General features: G+C 34.5%; 1 protein-coding gene across 1 annotated transcript in view; it reads right to left on the bottom strand.

The window, feature by feature from the left end:
- The window catches only part of nme7 (NME/NM23 family member 7), a 60,868-nt gene that overhangs the window by 8,425 nt on the left and 30,414 nt on the right, over positions 1–22,029 (bottom strand). Inside the window, 2 exon segments of the mRNA NM_130929.2 lie at positions 16,921–17,022; positions 21,701–21,769. Of these exon segments, the coding sequence (NP_571004.2) occupies positions 16,921–17,022; positions 21,701–21,769 (171 nt within the window).

Consider the following 22,029-nt stretch of genomic DNA (forward strand, 5'->3'; position numbering starts at 1 on the left):
ATGCAGGGTTCCACACAATTGATTATGGTGTCCCAACACAAATGGATTAAGTTCACTTAACACTTTTAACAAATTTATGTGTATTGAACATAAATAAATTAGGTTGTCCCAATGAAATCTCAATAGTTGTGTTGTTTTACTTAAGTAGTTTGAACAAGTAAAACATATATTTTTTTGAGTGTATTTAGCAGTATTCTGGGCAGTCTAACTTTATTTAGTACAGTAATAATGCAAAAAAGGCCTTTCTTTGCATTGTCTCGTTTCTGTCCAAATATTTTAATTGGATTAAGTACAAATACTGCATTATTATATCCTTCAGAAGAAATAACTCAAATATTAAGAGTTTTTATTACAAACAAGCAAAATGTTCTGCCATTGTGGTACACTGTAACACCTAACAGTCAACTTTATGAGAACTTTATGAAATGAGTGTTGTTAACTCCAAATTTACTGAAAGTTAATTCTACTCATTTGAGTGTCGAAGGCAATGTGCTAATTAAATACCTTATTACTTTAACTTAAATGAAGTAAGTTCACAGTACTCATCTAGATTAGCTTTTTAACTGAAACGGTTTGAATTGCCTTAACCTTTTACTTTTTGGCTTTAACAGTATTTAGCTGGTTTGAGTTCTCCTCATTTATTGGTTTTTACTGTGCTCAAATTTCTTCGTTTACTCAAATGTATGTAAGTTCACAGTACTCATTAGGATTAGTTTTTGAATTTAAATGGTTTGTTGCAATCGGTTTCCTCAAACTTTCTGAGTTACCTTAACTTTTTAGGTTTTACAGTGTAGCCTTGTTTTTTTACCTTGAAATATAGATATTTGAACAAGAAACAACAAAGGCCTTAAAAACACATGTAAATAGTAAACCTTTTCTCTATCATGGTTAAACGTAAGCTTGTTGTCAATTATAATTCAGACTTAACATTGCATATATTGCGATGAGACTATTACAAATGCACACATTGTGATGTAGATGCGGAAACAATATATTGTGCAGCCCTAATATGTGTTTAATTTTTTTATCAATAAATCTCTGACTGTAAATGACAAATACATATTTCCCCTGTTTTCATTAAATTGATTTTATTTTTTCACAATTATTTTTTCTTTGAAACATTAAAGCATGCAAAATAATAAATAAATTAAATTAGTTTCAGACAAGACATCAAAATGAGAAGCTGCAACTTTCCTTTGTTGTTTTTTGTATTATTTTGTAATTATTTACTCATAAAAAATTTTTGTATTTATTTTAGTTTCATTGTTTTATACATTATTACAAGTACAGCGTTATTGTTTCCAAAACCTTGAAGTTACACATGGTACCAGAATGGCTTGTATTTTATTAATGTAATTTATTTTCTGTGATGGAAAAGAGTTCAGACAGAATACTTCAGCCTTTAAAAATCTTTAAAAAATTTTACAATTAAAATGTTTTAATAGAACTCATTAAAGTTAAATAAAACTATTCATTTCTATAAATATATATTTTTTTTGCCAACCCTTTTGAATGTAATGTTGTATTGTTTGTATTGTTTCATCAAAACACCAGGCATTTACATTGTTTATTTGTAAAAGACCTAATGAAACTATCATTTTAGTCCAACTAATGTAAATTCGTACATTTGAATTGTCCACAACCAAAAACAGATGCAGACACACATACCCTTAGTCTCAGCGAGGCTCATTTTAAGTGCTGTGAGAATTTCTGCCAAAGCTGGTTCGCTTTAATTGCGTTAGTTACCCGTAAGTGACCTGCAGCCATTGAGCTTAAATGTCACTTTAGTGAGCCCTGCCGAATCCAAACACTCACAAAGCACAATGCTCACACAGAGACTACAGCTTACATGCGCTGAAGAGGCACAAACAAGCTAAGAAAGCCAGTTTTATCTATCACTGCCTCTCAGTCTCAAGAAACTCCTTTGGGAAAGTTGATCAAATTGGCAGGTTTGTATGACTGCGATACTCATTTCTGAGGGCCGCTGTTTGACGTCAACATTTATACTGCGTGTGTGTTCTTTTTATAAACAAAGCCGTTGCCAGACACACTGCACATACACTTCCCTCACCCCTCCACACAGAACACAATGTCAATAGAGAGGACACACTGACGTAACACTGTCTGTGTAGACTGAGAAGGAAAAAACTGTTACCTCACAAACCCTCCTCTCGCTGTTAACATAATGCCTGTACTCCCGAAAAGTGAGTGACATGATTTTACATCGCTGTTTTCTCACACTAAAAGGACTCATTGTGCCATTAAAAAAACATTTGGCAAAAACCAACAGCTGTAATTTAGAGGGACAAATTCACATTAGATGGGCAAACTAGCCATAATTGGACCAATGGATGAAAGACAATCTGAGCATCTAGATCGTGTTAGCAGAACAAACTTTTCCACAGTCGCCTCATACACAGTTGAAGTCAGAATTATTAGCCCCCTTTTAATGTATATATATTTTTTCAAATATTTTCTAAATGATGTTTAACGGAGAAATGGAATGGAGAAAGTCTTATTTGTTTTATTTCGGCTAGAAATAAATGAAAAATGAAAAGAAATGTGTGGAAAACAATCTCTCCTTTAAACAAAAATTAGGAAAAAAAATAAACGGGGCTAATAATTCTGACTTTAACTGCATGCAAGTGGCTGATGTTTACAGTGAAAATGGCTTATAATTTTAGACCTATTAGTTCTGAAAGTTAGAGAAAACTGATAAAATGCGTGTATATATATATTTGTAAGATTCTGAAGCCATTTCACCTCACCGCACATTGGCTCCTCATCTCAGGTGAAAACTGTCATTTTGTTGGATTACCAAGTAAATATGCATCTCTATTATTAACAATTTTGTCTTTGACCATCTTTATGTTACAAAATCCAAAATTGGAAAAAATTAAATCAACAAAATAAAGTATTTATTTAATGGGGCTACATTAACCCCATTCTTCACACCCCCACCATCAATGCCTCTAAACTCTAAAACTAAAAAAGCAATCTTCATGCTGATTAGCTTTGTGTATATATGGTAACTAATGAGACACTGGCTCTTTTATTTACGACGGCCTTAGATGGGTAATTTAAGCGTAGATGGGTCATTTAAGGCAAATAACAGCCTCATTTCAAGCAAATCCCTACAACACAACAAAACTGCACACTTTAAAATGTCAAAAAGTCTGCAAAGGCATACAAGTAGTTCTGGTTTCAATAACAGGGCTTTCTTAAAGATCGGGTTTCAGGATAAGATTTTAAGGGCAGTTAATTACTTCTAGTTCCTATTCTTTTCTAATGCAAGCTCATTTTGTCTAGCAACTGTTCAGATACAAAATAGGGGTAAGTAGATACGCTACTCACTGAGAGGCTAGAACATTTGTGAAAGTTGTATGAAAATTTGTCAACTTTTTAAAAGCCTTGAAGCCAAACTCTGACAATAACCACTAGTAATGTACTAATAGTAACATAAGCACAATTCTGCATTCACCAAATGCACTGCAAACTAAAAACTACACCATAGGTGGTGACAAGACAATTGCTTCTGGGATTTGCATACTCAAAGCCATTTAAATAAGAAGCATCAGGTAAATGACAATAAACCAAGTATCCTACTGCTTTATTCAAAGTTGCAGTCCAAATACAGTAGTTTCACGGCATTAAACGTAAAGGATTAGTTCACCCCAAAAATGAAAATTCAGCAATGCATTACCCACCCTCATGTTGTTCCAACCCCTTAAAACTATTGTTCATTTTCAGAAAAAATTTAAGATGATTTACATTTATCCGAGTGCTCTCAGACTCTCCAATAATCCAATACATTCAAGTCCAGAAAAGGAAGCAAAAATATTCTAAAACATTCAGTGTGACTTCAGTGGTTCAACTGTAACCATACAAAAGGCTTCAAGAACATCTTTGGGCTCAGAGAAAACTGTTAAAACTGTTTGCTGATTTCTAATGGCAATACTTCATTTTTCCCCTAGTAAATGCACACCTTGAAGACCTGACACGCAATATAACAAAGATGAACAGCCTGGTGTAAACAATATTAGTTGATGTCCCACCAGCTTGTGGTTTCACCTGAAGGTGAAAGTTTTCCCAAGACCATGTTCATCTTGCTCTACAGAAAGCTGCGTGATTTAAAGATGACTCTTACGTGAGTTGTGCTTCATACTATACTAAAGACCCTGTTCGAAAGATGGTGATGGCACGTTTAATGGTCATTAGCATCTTAAAGTTATTAAAAAAATTTTCTTCTTGTGTACAAAAATAAATATTGAAACTTAATTTATTAAAGCTTTACTTTGTATTTTATCATCTTTGCGTCAAATAAAAAAAAAAAAAACAGTTAATGCTTATGTGAGGTGTTTCTAATGCAGTGTCTATGGTACAGACGGCTCTCACATCTCTTTTTGAAAGTTTTCTTTTGTTATTTGAGCTAATTGTAATGCAAAGATGTATTTGTAGTACTCTTCCTGAGTCACCCATTCACTGCTCTTTAAGCTTACCCAACTACAGTATGATGACTTCCACGGCTGAGAAACCCGGAAATGTGAAAAGAGTCTATTCACAGAGGATAATGGACCTTTTGCCTGCAAAATCATGATAATGTGAGCACAGTCCATACAACAAAGTCTACAGCGCTAAGCTGGACTGAAAATAGGACAAATAAATTTGTCTAGCTATACATAAAATGTTTTGGCTACTGGCAAATCATTTTCAGGTCAAACCACAAACATGAAACAGATAGACAGTTGAAGACAGAATTATTAACCCTCCTGTGATTTTTTTAATTTTCAAAAATTTCCCAAATGATGTTTAATAGAGCAAGGAATTTTTCCACAGTATTTTCTATAATATTTTGTTTTATTTAGAGAAAGTCTTATTTGTTGCGTTGCGGCTAGAATAAAATAAATTTTATTAAGTAAAAAAAAAAAAAATGTTAAGGTCAATAATACTAGCCCTCCTAAGCAATACTTTTTGATTGTCTATAGAACAATACACTGTATACAATACCTTGCCTAAATACCCTAGTAGTCTAGCTAACCTAATTAACTCAAGCTACACAACGCAATCATAAATCCAAGGCACTCAAAAAGCTTTTTAACTTTTTTCGCTTCTTAATTTTTTTACTTACTTTTCAAGTGCCTTGAACTCATGATTTTGTTGTTTAGTTTTATGAATCTCTTACCCAGAAGAGTACCGACAAATAAAGCACTTTTGGTTTGAGTTTGGTTTTATAAGGTAGTCAAGCCTTTATTGGCCAGTTTCCACTGAGTGGTACGGTATGGTTCGGTATGCTGTTATGGCTGTTTTAACTGTCAACAGGTACCTAAAAGTGAACCATACTGTACGCAGGGTACCTAGCATGACAAAAGGGTACCAAAAGGTGGGGGTAGACGCGCATAGTTTAGACCAACGCTATTGGTTAACTGAAATATGCCACTCTCTCGTGCAACAAGCAAGAATGAAAACAAATAAACTGCTATGTTTTAAATACTCAGCCGAGACATTTTAATTGTAATAATATATACATATAATAATGAGCCATGGTTGACCAGAGCTCAAACAAATCTTCTTGTCGTCTTGATGAATAAAGCTGGAAAAAACAAAGGAGCAAATGATTCTTACAGCAACCTAAACATGAACAAACTGTCATGTTTAACTATTATCATCACTTTTTGGACTATTATGAACTCGGTTTGCACTGACTGTGGCAGTTAAATTTGAAGTCAGAATTATTAGCCCCTCTTTGAATTTTCTTTTTTAAATATTTCCCAATTGATGTTTAACAGAGCAAGGACATTTTCACAGTATGACTGATAATATTTTGTCTTCTGGAGAAAGTCTTATTTGCTTTATTTCGGCTAGAATAAAAGCAGTTATTAATTTTTTAAACACCAATGTAAGGTCAAAATGATTAGCCCCTTTAAGCTAAATTTTTTTCGATAGTCTACAGAGAAAACCATGGTTATATAACAAAGTTGCGTAATTACCCTAAGCTGCCTAGTTAACCTAACTAATCTAGTTAAGCATTTAAATGTCACTTTAAGCTGAATACTAGTGTCTTGAAAAATATCTATTAAAATATTATTGATTGTCATCATGGCAAAGATAAAATAAATCAGTTATTAGAAAATGAGTTATTAAAACTATTATGCTTAGAAATTTGTAATAAAAAAAATCTCTCCATTTAACAGAAATTGGGGAAAAAAATAAACAGGGGGGCTAATAATTCTGACTTTATCTGTACGTTGAATGTTGTTTTTGAAGCCAAATGAAGACTAAGGGCCCTATCATACACCCGCCGCAATGCGGAGCAGGGCACAAAGTAATTGTTGTTTGCTAGTTTCAGTTCGGCGCAATTGTCATTTAGACGTTTTGCACCACGCTGTTTAAATAGCAAATGCATTTGCGCTCACGTGTGCGCCCATAGGTGTTCTAGTCTAAAAAAGGAGGCATGTTGAGGTGCACTGCTGGTGTGTTGCTATATTGAGGAACTAAAATACACTGTTCATTAGACTAGCTTAGCGGAGGTCTAAAGTCCAGCGTAAAGTGAGTTAGTCGTGCGCCGTGCTAACACATTGGTTAATACACACAGGATTACAGCAATACGCAAATATCTTTACATATAAAAAAGAATTAATGGATTAAAATATTTCAAAAATTATTATTTTCTAGCCTACATAAATATAAAAACCACTGCCTTTATGCCTTCTTCATCTCGGGGGGCTTTTTAGTTTATTCATGACAATTTGCTTTTGTACAAAGTTATTATTATTAGCTGCATTATTAGTATATCCATATTTATATTTGATTTATTAAAAACAAGCTTTTATTTGCCCACCTGTCAGGTCTTAGACCACATGGGGCACAGCATGTGTATTTGGATATTTTTTGACCACACTTCGTTATTATTGTTCATTTATTAATTTGCTTGAAATTAGAACTGAATTTAGAAACAGTTTTGAAACAAATTTTTGCGCTTAACAAACAAAATGAATTATGTATAGGATAATAGATGTCTGTGCATACAACACGTTTCCCTATTCACGAGAGTGAAAGTGAAAGTAAAGAATGAGGAGGCTCATCTCTCATTCTCACGCTGTAGATGCTCTGTTTAACTGTTTTCTCTCTAGTGAAGGGTTCAGTTTTAACACTTACAAAGTCCGCCATGTAAATAGCAAATGTGCCATGGTGTGACGCAACTGACTCTTAAAGGGAATGGGAGATGAAACCAATTGATCTATTCTCAAAACACAGCTATAACTCATTAAGAGAATAACTCAACCCTGTTAGACCATGCGCCACAACGCAAAGTGGATTTTTCCGTCCTTAAAATAGCAAAAGTGGATTTGGACATGCCCTGCACTTTGAACTTCGCGTCTGGATCGTCAAAATAGAGCCCAAAATGTCTGCTATGTGTAGTTTTTCTGTAATTGGTAACATTTCGGAGAAAATAAAGATCAGTATGTGTTCATATATTTTCCATTATTTATTTATTTTATATAATTGCAGAGGTTACAGTAGGCTATTTCACACATCATTGGTCTGCAGTTATAATCAAATCGTATTTATAGAAAGGTTAGTAATAGAAATGTATACACAAGTATTTATGTGTATAAGGTCACACTTTACAATAAGGTTCATTAGTTAATGTTAACTAATGCATTTACTAACATAAACAAACAATGAACAATACATTTAGTACTGTATTTGTTCATGTTAGTTAACATTAATTAATGAAAATACAGTAGTTCATTGTTAGTTCATGTTAACTCATGGTGCATTAACTAATGGTAACAAGCATGGACTTGGATGTTAATAATACATTAGTAAATGTTTAATTATGATTGATAAATGTTGTACATGTGTTGTTTATGATTAGTTCATGTTAGTTAATCCATAACTAATAAACCTTATTGTAAAGTGTTACCGTGTATAAAGCATCTGTTTTGTGAGAAGTGCTTCACTTTTGATATGTGAACCATTGGTACCCACTTAGCAGTGAAAATGCAAGCCTGATAAAGGTGACTCATACCATACCATACTGTACCACTCAGTGGAAACGTACCATAAAAGTCACTTTAAGCTGTATAGAAGTGTTTTGAAAATATCTAGTAAAATATTATTTACTGTCATCATGGCATCTTCTCTCCTTTAAAGAAAAATTGGGAGAAAAAAATATAGAGGGGGCTAATAATTCAGGAGGGCTAATAACTCTGACTTAAACTGTAAAAAGAAAATGGTGGGAGCAGATTTGATTTAGTGCCAGATGATGGGCAGATTGTGTGAGGCAGTTCCAGTTCATTCCTGGTCACATGCTCACTCACTGCCTGTTCCTGGTGCTGCTCTGATGTAAGAGGGACTTAATTAAGTTGCAGTCGATGCTGTGGGATGACACTGGAGCCTCCTAAGAGAGCAACACTATAGTAACTACAGGTCCCCACAGTTTTGCCTTTGTGCCCACATGCTTACAGCACCCACCACATGCTAGTACCTAGCACCATCAGAGGTCACACTTAAAGCCTGACGGAAGAACCATTTGCTTTACAGGAAATATGAGTGGGCAGGTGCTGTTTTAGAAAGCTAATTAATTCAGTCAGGGTTTCAAATGAAACACTTTAAACAAATTTTTAGGAAACAAAATATCAAGGGTACAACACAAATACAATTATGCTGCATTGTAAGACATCCACATCCAGATCAAAAATTTAAGCTGATCGAATTTAACTTGATCTTCTAAAATTAAATAGTTCAAAAAAAGTAGACTACCGGTCAAAATTTTATTTATTTATTTTTTAAATAATAAAAATTATTCTGTTCATCAAGGCGGCATTTATTTAATAAATAAAAAAATTGTTTATGATACTAAATGATAAAATATTTTTAAATTGTTTAATGATTATTCAGATTTTAAATAACTGCTTTTATATTGTACGTAGTTTCAACTAAAATTATTACTCCTTATTGCTTTCATTACTATTACCATTAATAATAATAATAATAACAACAACAACAACAACAACAACAACAACATTTCTGAAGGATCATGTGACTCTGAAGACTGGAATAATGAAGCTGAAAAATTATATTAAAAATCAGTGGAATACATTATTAAATTACACGATAAACTACTTTTGAGCAGTTATTTTATAGTGCAAAACAAATTTCACAATTTTACAATTTGTACTGAAGTTTTGATAAAATAAATGCAGCCTTTTTAAACAGGATAAGCTTATTTTAAAGCATTTAAAAAAATTTCCTGACCCCAAACTGGTAGTGGATATACAGAACTGTAAAAGGAGAACAAAGTACAAATGTGTAAAAACAAATGGTATAAATCATAACAATCAATATGGTGCCAATCAGCTTTTCAATAAAGCTGAACTTGCCTAAATTTTTAAACCTTATTGCTAACAAACCTTTAACATTTATAATTTTGACTAAATAAACCACTTAATTTGCTCCTTATTAATAGTTATTAAGTTAGTAGTTAGGTTTGTGTATTAGGTACACTGAAAAAATGAATATGAACAATTAGTCCTGACAGTAATTGTAACTTAGTAAACTAAGTTAAGCCTGCAGTTTTAAGTCAGTTTAACATAATATTAGTTTAATGGACTCATAAGGTTAATTTAATTCAGCTTAAAAATTTTAATGCAACCAGGATGGTTTAGAATGTAGGATTATGGATGTAGAATTAAGATCATGCAGAATATATCCTTTCTAAATTCTAAAAATAATATCTTAATATGGGAAGGCAATAAGCCACTATTTAATAGTGAGAATCGTTAAGAATACTTAAACTTAAGTCTTACCCATGTCTTTTTAAGAAATGTGATACTTTTATTCAACCAAGAAAAAAGTGAGGATATTCAAAATAGCCAGACTTTTTTTTTAACATTTATAATAAGATGAAATGTTTTTACAGTATTTGAAAGATCAAGTGATACTAATAAAATCAGAGTAATTGGGGCTGACAAGTTAGCTTTGTAATCATAGGAAAACACAGTTTAAAACAGTTTTTAAAATGATAATAATACAATTCTATTAGCATTTTATAGTATTACTGCTTTCACTTTATTGTGTTCTTGTCCTTAGTGAACATTAGAGACTTTTATTCAAAACCATTAATAATCTCTGAATAGTGATGCAATCTAAACAAGTTTTTTTTCTAAATCCAGCTGCTCTAACCAGAAACAATATAGCCTTTCTTAACAGTGCTTTGTTTAAGCACAAGAGAAACTTCTATTGAAAATCCAGTCTACTTCAGTGATTTATGTCATGTCACACCCATAATCCAGCAAAAACTTCATTGTTGTTAATTGTCTTTGCACTTAATCTGCAGGTTACAACATGTTGGCCTATCATATTTCTCACAGACAGATATAACAGAACTACAATAAACACGTGAGACAAATGTCAATTGTGCTTTGTGTGTCTGTGTAGACAGGCCTTGACTGAGAAAACCACACTAGCATGCTAGATTACAAACATAATAGAACTGAATTCACATAAAGATATTTCACAAACTTCCCCATACGCTGTAGAGCAGTATTAAAAACATAACTTTTCCTCTATTACACATTGTGTTTACGTTTGATATATTTGGAGGACATGAATACACAAACTGTCCTGAGTCCACATGCTCTTGTCTGAAGTATGCAAACACAGCGTCCTAACATCAAATCTTTATCTTATCTCCATTGTCTGTGACAAATTCCCACTGTATAAGTTTACCGGGGTACAACTGGGTTACCTTCGTTTCCAACTAAGCGGAGCTTCAGTTACGGTATTTTGGCACCTGGAGCAGAAAGCCAGTCAGTCATTGACAGGCATTGAGTTGAACTTTGTCAGTTGATACGATCTGTCGGCACAATACATTATTCATGAAGTCCAACACTATATGAGACTTAAGCACCACTAAGAGAACGAGACCTTGGTGTGTTCTCACACAGAAAACAAATGGCTAATTTCTTCTGTTAAGCCTCGGACAAAAGTCCATTTGGAGTTCTTCATATTCAAACAGCCACATGCAGGACGCTAAAGAATGCAGAAAGGCAGACAATAACAGCAGGTTTTGACACAAAACTCTGAGAGTGAATTCTTGTATAAGGTTGGTCTGTTCTAGGAACACAGCAGAATTCAATTTCAAAGAATTCACACATCGGAAACAACCTTGTAACTGGTTCAAGGGAGTTTTGTCTGGAAAGACACTGTGACACTTGAGTCAGAGCGTTAAGTTACACTGAACAGTACTTTCATAATATGATGGAACGCTGTAAGGAAAATGTCCCAACACTTGACCTGAGTTTACAACTTAGAGTCAACAAGATCCATCATTTTTTCACTTTCCTCTTTGCTCTTTTTCACCTCTATAAACAGGATGTAAAGATCTGCACCCATAAAACAAAGATTACTGCATAAGTTTTAAAAGAGAATACAATTTACGTTATTGTATTTCAATACTTTCAGTTTGTTTTTAGAAATATCTAATTTCTGACTAAAAAAATCTAAAATGTCCTAATTAAAACAAATTAAAAGTCACTTTAATTGCAACAAGAGATTTAGGCATCCTTGTTAATAATTCATCTGACATCTGACAGAGTTATTGGTAAAGTATCCAGTACTTTATTACTACTTTTATTATACTCAAAGTATAAAATACTCCAGAGAGCTTTATAGTAAAGATTTATTCATTAATAATCAGCTGTTATCCATAACATTAAAATAATTATTGGTTTATTACCAATATTGTACAAAAAATTCTTGAACTGTAATGCCAGTGAGGCACAAAACAAGTCTGCTTGATCTCATATCTCACTTTCTTTATATGGCAAACATTTGCTAAATTCTGCCAAACAAAGCATGTATGATGTTAACCTTCATTATCACTGGAACAATGTTTGACATGTTCCTATTGTTTTGTCCACTATTTGATGTACAGAGTCTGTGCTACACTCGCAGAAATAAAGGTACAAGAGCTGTCACTGGGGTGGTACCTTTTCAAAAGGTACATATTTGTACTTAAGGGTCCATATTTGTAACTCAAAAGTATAAATTAGTACTTATAAATTTTAAAAAGAACATTTTTGTACTTGTTAGGTACTAATATGTACATTTGAGGTACTAATATGGACCTTTTAGGTACAAATTTGTATCTTTTGAGAAGGTACCACCCCAGTGACGGCTCACCTTTATTTCTGTCAGTGTACAGCTCCCCAATATAGGATTACTCTAATTAAAAAATAAACTCTGCTGATTTCACAGACATTCTCATTTTGCTACTATTTGGTAGGCATAACCATGTGTTTGGTAATGGGAAAACCTCTGGGGTGTGGCAGGAGGTCACCAAGCAAAAGAGTGGCTAGTGAAGCATGATGAATCTAGAGTGACTATGACTTCAAACACCGACCTTCTGCTCCAAAATCCACCATACAGATCCTCAAACTCTGCAAAAGATGTCATAAAAAGCTGACTTGCTCTCAGCAAACTTTATGATGCTCTGGCAAGATCTCACCACATTTTACACATTCCAATCCAAATTAATGTAATCTTTATGTTTGTGCAGGATTTTAAAACTTTAAGGCAGAAATGAAAGAAAAACACGCCTGTCTTGAGACTCAAACAGCAATGAACAGTATTATCCTCTCTTTATGAACTACTACTAATCCTTCACAAACAATGTTGAAAGTATTTCTCTTTTTCCTTTGTTCACACAATCCTGCAGTCTCAAAGTGTTAATGGTTTATCCTGGCTCAGTTTGAATTCTGGTTTGACTTTCAATGTTAAAGACTAGGCCCAGAACTGTGAGGTCAGTCACGTACCTTTAACTGGTAGCATTCACCTTTAACTTGACTATGTTTTCAAACAGCTAAAATGTGTTTCTTACTTTACACCAGGGGTGTCCAAACTTTTTCTTATGAAGGGCCAAAAACCAAACTTAATTTACGCTAAAGTGTGTCAAAGGTAAATATAGTTGCCATGGGTAATTTCCTCATTTATTTAATAATGTTTAACAATGACTAGGAAACACAGCTTTATATTAACTAATATAGTATTTTTTTTAACATTTTATAGTGAACTTATTTCAGTAAAAACTAACCAATCTAATTTATAACAGAATTACCCTAATTTTTGGCTTGATTTGCTTAACAATGTCTTCTGTATAGTCTTCTATTCGTCGAGTGACAGTATCTTAAAAAATCAGATATATTTACAACATTTAATTTCAGTTACATCAAATTAGAAATGACCATCTCTGTGTAAATGGCATTCACCCAACCCTCTCTATCATTCACACTCTCCTCTCAGATGGGATGTTGGGCTAAATCGAAGGTTACAATGGACCACCTTTGGCCCATGGGCCCTACTTTGGGCATCTCTGCTTTACACAAACCCTGTTACACCAAAAATCAACATAAATAGAAAAACTGTATTATTATAAAACTGTATTAAATATTTGTGACAAAAACTAGGGGTGTTTTAGGGAGAAAATATTTAGCAGTGGTGCTGACTGATTAATTTGCATTTGGTTTGTTTCTAAAGTGCCTCTTTTATGGAATTTTGAAAACAACTTTTCATGCAGTGTCTAAGTGGATGAAAAAATCCAGCTGAAAGTAAACGCAAAAGTTTTGACTCTTAAAAATAAGCAATCAACTCAGAGTCGCTACAGTCACACTCCAAAAGGAGCTTGAGCCACTTCATGGTGACATCTTAACATTGCCCGCCCACGTGTTGTGCGTGCAGACCCAAGAAAACTTGAGGCCCCCTCACTCAAACACTGTGGTGGATTCCAGGGGATCGGATTGCATGAGATAGTGAAGATTCTGTACTTTTTGTACTGTAAATCTTTTTTTAACTGCCTGAAGACGAAGCTGTGAGGTATCAGTATAAAGTCAATTTTCATAACAATATCACAATATATTCTTCTTCCACTCAATTACAACCTGTAAGCGTGATTAAAATGGTTGCCTTCTTGTTCTCTGTATCTAGCAAAATATGTATTTAGTTGTATGCGTTGTGTTTGGTTCACACAGCTTGTATGTCAATTACACAGAACGCATCTTTGCATCAAAAACTGTGAAACGCAGTGCTCAGAAATGATTTTTTTTAAAGTTCAGCATGGAGCATGAGGGTATCTGAACACAGCCACTGTGTGCCTGTTAACAAAAACTTGCACCGCTTACCCCACCTCAGAGTTCTTTAGAATGGTTCGCTGCCTTGGAATGGACACAGAGTGGTGCTCCATTTAAAAGTTGTTCTTTTAACTTGACACGGTGTCTAAAAAAATGCAGTGCTCGTGGAACCGGTGCTTGAAAAGACATGAGCATGAAGGTCATGCACATCTGTCAAATGGCTGTTTACATAAAAAAAAGCCTTAAAGCAGCTTTCACACTGGAAGCGGAAAGCCCTGTGCTTTGAAAATCATTAATTTCAATGACTTTTCCCACACAAGGGAGTGTTTTTTCTTTACTGACCAAAGCGCACATACAGCAGAGTGCACCTTTAACAAAGTAGTTACATTTCTATTGTTGTGCAGAAATGTGTTGACTAATAATAATTGCTTATGGTTGCTATTACTTACAGTTGTACTAGCTACAGTTGTACAAACTACAGTGCCTATCAATAAGTTCCAGCATTGTACTCACACACATACCCAGGCTGCTTGCTTAAAAATTGAAAAGCTTTAATGGGCGTTCCATTTCTGACTTGCGCTGCATGCAGTCAATTACTCACAGCAGTCTGCGTCATCAGACCAATCACCTCAGATTAGCAGCACCCAAAGACACGCAGATGTTGCTGAACAAACCATATTGTTGTGATAGTTAGGTATGAATAAATGCATATTAGTAGGCAATGATAGTACTTTTTTAACGTAGTATGCATATCAACCTGTTGTTGGGGACCCCCCAAACCACAATAGAAACCTTATATTATGCATAACTTTAAGCATTTTAAAACATCAGCTATGTAAATAAACATGTGAATAAAGCAACAAAAGCTCTACTTGTAAAACAATAAATGCTACAACAGTATCTAAAAAATGTAAACAATTGAAACAATAAAATCAAACAAAATCCGATCTCACTCAGCACATGGTATATTGTATGTGTGCTCATTTTGGTTTCATTTAGTAAATAAGGAGGAATGGATGATAACCTATTTATTTTTGCAAAGCAAGAACAGTGGTACACTATCCACACCAGTCTTTCTCCCCAAATCATGCATAATAACTATGTTTTACACATCATACTGACAGTGTTTATAAACCACAGACATGCAGCCACAAATCCACCACAAAAGGAGGAGGGAAGGTAGGAGAATAAGTCAAATGCAGAACACTTGGGGAGGCAGAGGACAATAATGCTGATATACAGCCTGCAAGAGTGTTTGTAAACCATCCATACACTCTCACGCTCTCCCTCTCTTTCTGCTCCCCTCTGTGCAGTGTGCTATCAGTGGAGAACTCTAGAGTTCTTTCCGGAACCTCTAATTGAGCAATCCTGTCTGACCTTGCAAAGGTCAAAACATTTAAGCCATGTTAGCATATCAACACCGTTTTTGTCAAAAACAAATATCTAGCATGCAAGAATTTGCTTGTTTAAGGCATAACCTGTGAATAATTTAGTCGAATTTCATTTAATTTCGCCCACATGTCCATATTCATATCATCCAATGTAATCAAGTATTTTTTTTACAAACTGTACAATAAAATAAACAACATTTTATTTTTAATTTACAGTTAGCTGAAAAAAAGCACAGAAGCACGTAAAATAAGTGTCAAAAGAGCACTGACTTTTCAGCAGGCTAAAAACTAAAAAGATTTGGCGAGGAAGATAATTTAATATGAATTTGTATGATTTAATTTGTACAAAAATGTAATTGAAATCGATAACCATCAATAGGAGCAATTGAAAAAGTAAAAAAATATATATTCATAAAATTACACAGCAATCTAAGTTTTTTTCTGATTATAGCTGCTAAAAAGTATTATTTTTATTATCATCCCAAATCAGTGTGCTCACTTCTGATAAGAGTTACTATATTGCATACTGAAACAGTAATTTATGATTATGGCCTAAACAGAATTGCTAGCCTTTGCTTCATGTCACAAACTCTGTCACAATGCACGTCACAAATATCATGTCACAGTGATTTGCGTATCAAAGGTAGGACAATTTCCTTTTTATATATCCAAAGGTTTTTAATTTGAATGTGCTATTTAATAATAATTAATTTATTATTAAACTTTATAATAAAATATTGTTATAGGATATCATTTCATCGCATTCACAATACTTACATTTTGATTTAACTGGTTCATTAACTGAAACACTGAAATCTAAACTGTCCGCACCAAAACCAGTTCACTCATTCACAGGAAACCAAATCAACAATAAACTACACTGAAAACGACAAAGTCCACATTATTATCAAACCTTTTAGTACTGTGCATAAAGCGTATAAACCTTAACCCAAAGACTTGAAAGTGCAGAGATTGTAACTCTTATCTTATTGTACATCATAGCTGGTACCTGCAGTTTACAAGCGATCTCTGTTGGCAGAACGGTGGCCACCAAGAGTGGAAACAGGCATCGTGCAACACGAGTGGAAAGACTAATCTTTCATATAAGACGAAACCTTCATGCGGTGTACATTTCGACTGGCAGATGCAGACACAAAGCAGGTTTTTAGCTTTAGGGTGCAAATGATACTCCTTCAGGAGCACTACAGATTACACAAAGCAAAAAAAAAAAAAGTCCACGAGACTGAAGTACCTCTTGTAATTTTCAGAAAACCTTCATATGACCTTCAAGTGAACTAAAAGATGACTAAAAGTAGAGAGTTCAACTATTAATGCTGTGCTTGTGGATAAAATACACATGATAGCATTGTGTGAAAGTGAACTGTGTTGTCACTCACAGGATCTGCTGGTCCGCAAAACTCTCGAAAGGTTCTTGGTGCATCTGTGGCATGTATTTCCAGGGCCATGCAAGGTCCAGAGCAAAGTTCGTCCACCATTTTCTGCAACACAAGCATTCAAGAGTTAACAATTCCCCTGGGTCTACCTGTGGTGCCTGTACTAATGAAAGAGCTTATTATCTGAACAGACCTTGGGAAGACATTGGAGCAGCTGGAGGACTCAAGTTACCAGTGTGCCTCTTAATAAATATATAAATTAAAGGATGTCAAAGCAAACAATTGTTGCTATTGTTCTTGGAACAGGTTATTAGCAACTAGATGAGTTCCCATTCTCTGTTAATCTGGTTTGATGCAGTGGCTTTTGAATGAAGGGGTCCACTAAAATGCCACTAAATGGTTTCCTTTTTTCATATTCACATTAAAAATTTCAGTTAAACCTATAAACAATGTACAAGCAACTTTTTGTGATTGTACACATACACTTTTTTTTTTTAAAAATCAAACGTTTATGAGATCAGCAAACAACAATTAAATTAAAACGACAATTGTAAAAGCTATAAATTCCTTCAACTATATCATCGTAAAAATGCAAAAGTAACTGCTTTGTACTCCTAATAATAAAACTTCCAAGAAGAACATCTTTGGGATTTTTGGAAAACATTTTAGCAAACAGTTCTTAAGCTCAATATAATTTGTGCAATGGAGAGACTCCTGAAGCCACAGATGCAAAATAATAAAAAGCTTTATTTTTCAGATTGTAGGTTATCGTTAAACGCTGAAGATAGCGAAGCATCAAAGCACCTTCCCATTCACAAGAAATCTATATTTTATTACCCTTGTCTATATTACTGCAACCTCTGCAACCTAGTATGAGCACAGCAAAGATATGGCAATAATATAATACAATAATTAAGAAATATGCAGTTGAAGTCAGAATTATTAGCCCCTCTGAATTATTAGCCCCCTGTTTATTTTTCCCCCATTTCTGTTTAATGGAGAAACGATTTTTTGCAATACATTTCGAAACATAATAGTTTTATTAACTCATTTCTAATAACTGATTTATTTTATCTTTGCCACAAAGACAGTAAATAACATTTGACTATATATTTTAAGACACTTCTATACAGCTTAAAGTAACATTTAAAGGCTTAACTAGGTTAATTAGGCAGGATATGGTAATTAGGTAAGTTATTGTATAAGGATGGCTTGTTCTGTAGGCGATTGAAAACAATACATAGCTTGAAGGGGCTAATAATGTTGACGTTAAAATGTTTTTTTTTTTAATTAAAACTGTTTTTATTCTAGCCGAAATAAAACAAATAAGACTTTCTCCAGAAGAAAAAAATATTATCAGACATACTGTGAAAATTTCCTTGCTCTGTTAAACATCATTTGGGAAATATTTAAAAAAGAAAAAGAAATTCAAAAGCCGGCTAATAATTCTGACTTCAACTGTACAATTAGTTGTATTTATTTGTATTCAAGGCAAGGTCATAGAGATCATATTTTAGGTTACTATAAAATTCCAACCAAAGGATACATGATATATTATGGAACATAAGGACAAGTCATTAAGTGATGACATGGCAATATGGTACTAAATATCTTAAGCAGTATCACTGTTCACTACATTATACTTAACTGAAGCTTTGCATAACCTAATATGTATAACTTGAGTGTAATTGAAGCAGAAAAAAGGAAGAATTGTGAGTTGCTGTATGCAGTAAACGATAAGATTTGGCACTAGTGCACTTTGTTCCAGCAGCTAGAGTAAGAGAATTCAGCTATTTTACTAACTGCACTGATATATCTCAGAATGGTGGAACACACAGTGCAAATGTTTCATGGGCACTTTGCACCTGCAGCAAGCAGTCTGTGTTTCGGCAAATGTGAGGCAATCAATATGTTGATGAGAGTTTTCATGGCAACAGACAAGGTCCTGTACTCCAAAATAGCCTTGGGCTTCAATGACCCGGAACCACAAAAATGGCTTATGTTTTGCTCTAAAGACTTGCTTGGACGTTATCAGAATAAATGACCATTTTATTAAATAAAAATACCAAACAGGAACATGAAGATTGCTCCCATGAACTGAATTTTCACATACTGTGAGGTTACTCTGTAGCCAAAACAGGGAAATTGCTATGAGGCAACAATTGTATATTTTTGTATTCTCAGCCCATAGAGGGGTATGAAGGAGAGATGTGTGCATGCAGTTGCAAGAAAGTAAATAATCAATGTTTCAGCAAGTTCCCCTTCCTCTCTTAATGACTAATAGACAAATACAGTCTGAGCTTAAAAATAAAGTAGAAATGAACTCCTTTAACTGCACTCATGGCTTATTGCTAATGTTTAATGCTTCATGACTGAACATAGGGCACCAATGTAAAAGTGCACACCAACACACAAAAACACCAGTCTTAAAAGTGTAATTAAATAAATAAAGCATCTGGTTATTATTATTTTTTGTTTATTTTTTTTAGTTTGACGTGCAGCATTAAAAACTGGTGGACCAATGAGATTGGTGCTTTTGTCCATGTGACTGGAGCTAAAACAGGACTTGGTGGTTCTCAAGCACAAAATGGTTAAGCCGTTCACATGAATATTGCAAATTAAAATTTGTTGGTGAGTGTAATTTCACTTAATATTCTTTAATGGCTTGTAGCTTTTTCCTGCAAACTTTTGACCTGAAAAGTTTGTGATAAATAAAAAAGCATGTGGTTGACTACTTCTTCTGTGCAACAGGGAAGTGTCAAAAGTTGGCAGTGCCACCTTGTGCATCAGGGTATTTCTGTTTTTCACAAACATCAGGCAGTAATTCTGCACCCAGCAACCTAAGACCGGTTATTTACTGAAGATAAGAAAGGCTGAGACTGGTAAGTATCTGGATGGAAGACCACATGGAAAAACTCGGTTGAAAGGGGTGTTATTGAGGCTTGCAGGGGGCGCTTAATCTGCGGTCTGTGTGAGTCCTAATGCCCCATTACAGTGAACGGGACACTATACTCTCAGTGAGCAGCGTCTTTCAGATGAGATGTTAAAGCGAGGTCCTGACTCTCTGTGGTCATTAAAAATACCATGGCACTTCTTGTAAAGAGTAGGGGTGTAACCCTGGTGTCCTGGCCAAACTCCCTCCATAGGCCCTTACCCATCATGGCCTCCCAATCATCCCCATCCACAGAATTGGCTCTATCAATCTCTCTCTACTCAATCCACAGCTGGTGTGTGGTGAGCACACTGGCGCTGTTGTCCTGTGGCTGCCGTCACATCATCCAAGTGGATGCTGCACACTGGTGGGGGTGTGGAGAGACCCCCCTCATGATTGTGGAGTACTTTGTGTGTATGACCATACACAATAAATGCGCTATATAAATACACATTACATTACATGTTCGCATAGCTAGTCGTAATTTATATATACTGTATGTTGATTACAAGCAAGAATAACTTGTTTGTGCAGCCCAACGCAGTTTGTATAGACAAAGATTACAAGCAAGAATAACTTGTTCTTAGAGGTCCCCATAAATTGTATAGACAGAGATTACAAGCAAGAATAACATGTTTGGGATTGTGTTATGCTGCTATTTCAAAAATGGTGGTCAAAACGGTTTCTGGTCATCTTGTTGGTTAGGTTAACCCCAGGGGCTTTACAACCCCTGACACCAGCAGCTCTTACTTCTAGCCCAGCAATGTTGTGTTGCTACTTAAAAAGCATTTTTTCTAGATCAGAGCTAGTGCTTTGGGTGTCGATAAAATCTAAAACTATTTGTAACTAAGCTCTGGCTCTGAACAAGCACTCAAATGGCCTAAGTTTAAAAGGGAAATTTTAGATTGAATTAATTATACTGCATGTGATAAAGTAGCTATAGTAGTCATTAACTACTGTTTACTCAACTTCAATATTAGGTATAGTATACTTACTGTGTTCATATGATACAGGATAAGTAGCAAAACACTTTTGCTGCTACTGACGTGAGAATACGGTTAAGGTTATGCACAGGTTAAGTGGTTTGGTATGTAAATGTAAGATCAATAGTGTCCCTACCAGTGGCAGAACTAAAGTTTTATGCATGGCGGGGGGCTTCTTCAAGGGGTCCCGTACCCAAGGAAACTTTTCGATGGTATCGAAAAGCATGAACAAATAATATGATTTTTTTTACAACATTTTACAACAGCCTGTTACAACGACTGAACAAATAACATATGTCAAAATAGATTATTTGAACTAATTATTGGATTCTGGTTTGTGCTTATTTACAAAAAAAATTGACACTTCACTTAACCACAGCTTTACTTAACCATCGTGGCAGATGGGTTCAGTTATACTGTAACTGACTGCAGAAAGTGTAACACTAGTACAGATTTATATCTTGTGCTACATATATAACAATCTTGTCTCTCTTATCTGATCAACTGTAATGGAACAAAAGGTCAAAAGCCAACTCACAGTGACTCAACTTTAGTAATTCTACAGATCAGTAGATGAGTTTTCCTTTAAAAATGGAGTAAATAGAAAGAGTAAAGGCAATATCCTCTATCTTTCTCTCTCTCTCTCTCTCTCACCTAATGAAGCATAGGCCTTTTAAATCAGAACAGAAACACTAATGTATAACTGAAAATGTCTATAAATTAGCAAATGCATTAGGGTTTCAATACATGTTGCCAAACATATAACAGGAAAGAAGCATATTGATCACTTTGAGTGATGACTGAAACTTTGGCATGGCACCAGGTTCACCCTGGGCAGATATATTTACAGAAATCAACATATACTTACAGTGTACTCGGCTACAACCCCTTTATAAACCTCTAAAAACTCCTCAGCATTTGCTCGATCCATGTTGAACTGTAGAATAATGGAAAACCAAGTCAAAATTCAAAAGGCAAAATAACACACTAACAAAAGACATTGTGACTTGAATACACACACACACACACACACACACACACACACACACACACACACACACACACACACACACACACACACACACACACACACACATATATATGTAAATAGTTTAAATTGAAGAGACAGAAGGACATTTACAGTAGGACGTTTATTAATTGACAAGACTCCCATCATTCAGGAAAGCAAAACGGTTT

This window comes from Danio rerio, chromosome 6 (genome assembly GCF_049306965.1).
Source record: "Danio rerio strain Tuebingen ecotype United States chromosome 6, GRCz12tu, whole genome shotgun sequence".
Lineage (NCBI taxonomy): Eukaryota > Metazoa > Chordata > Actinopteri > Cypriniformes > Danionidae > Danio > Danio rerio.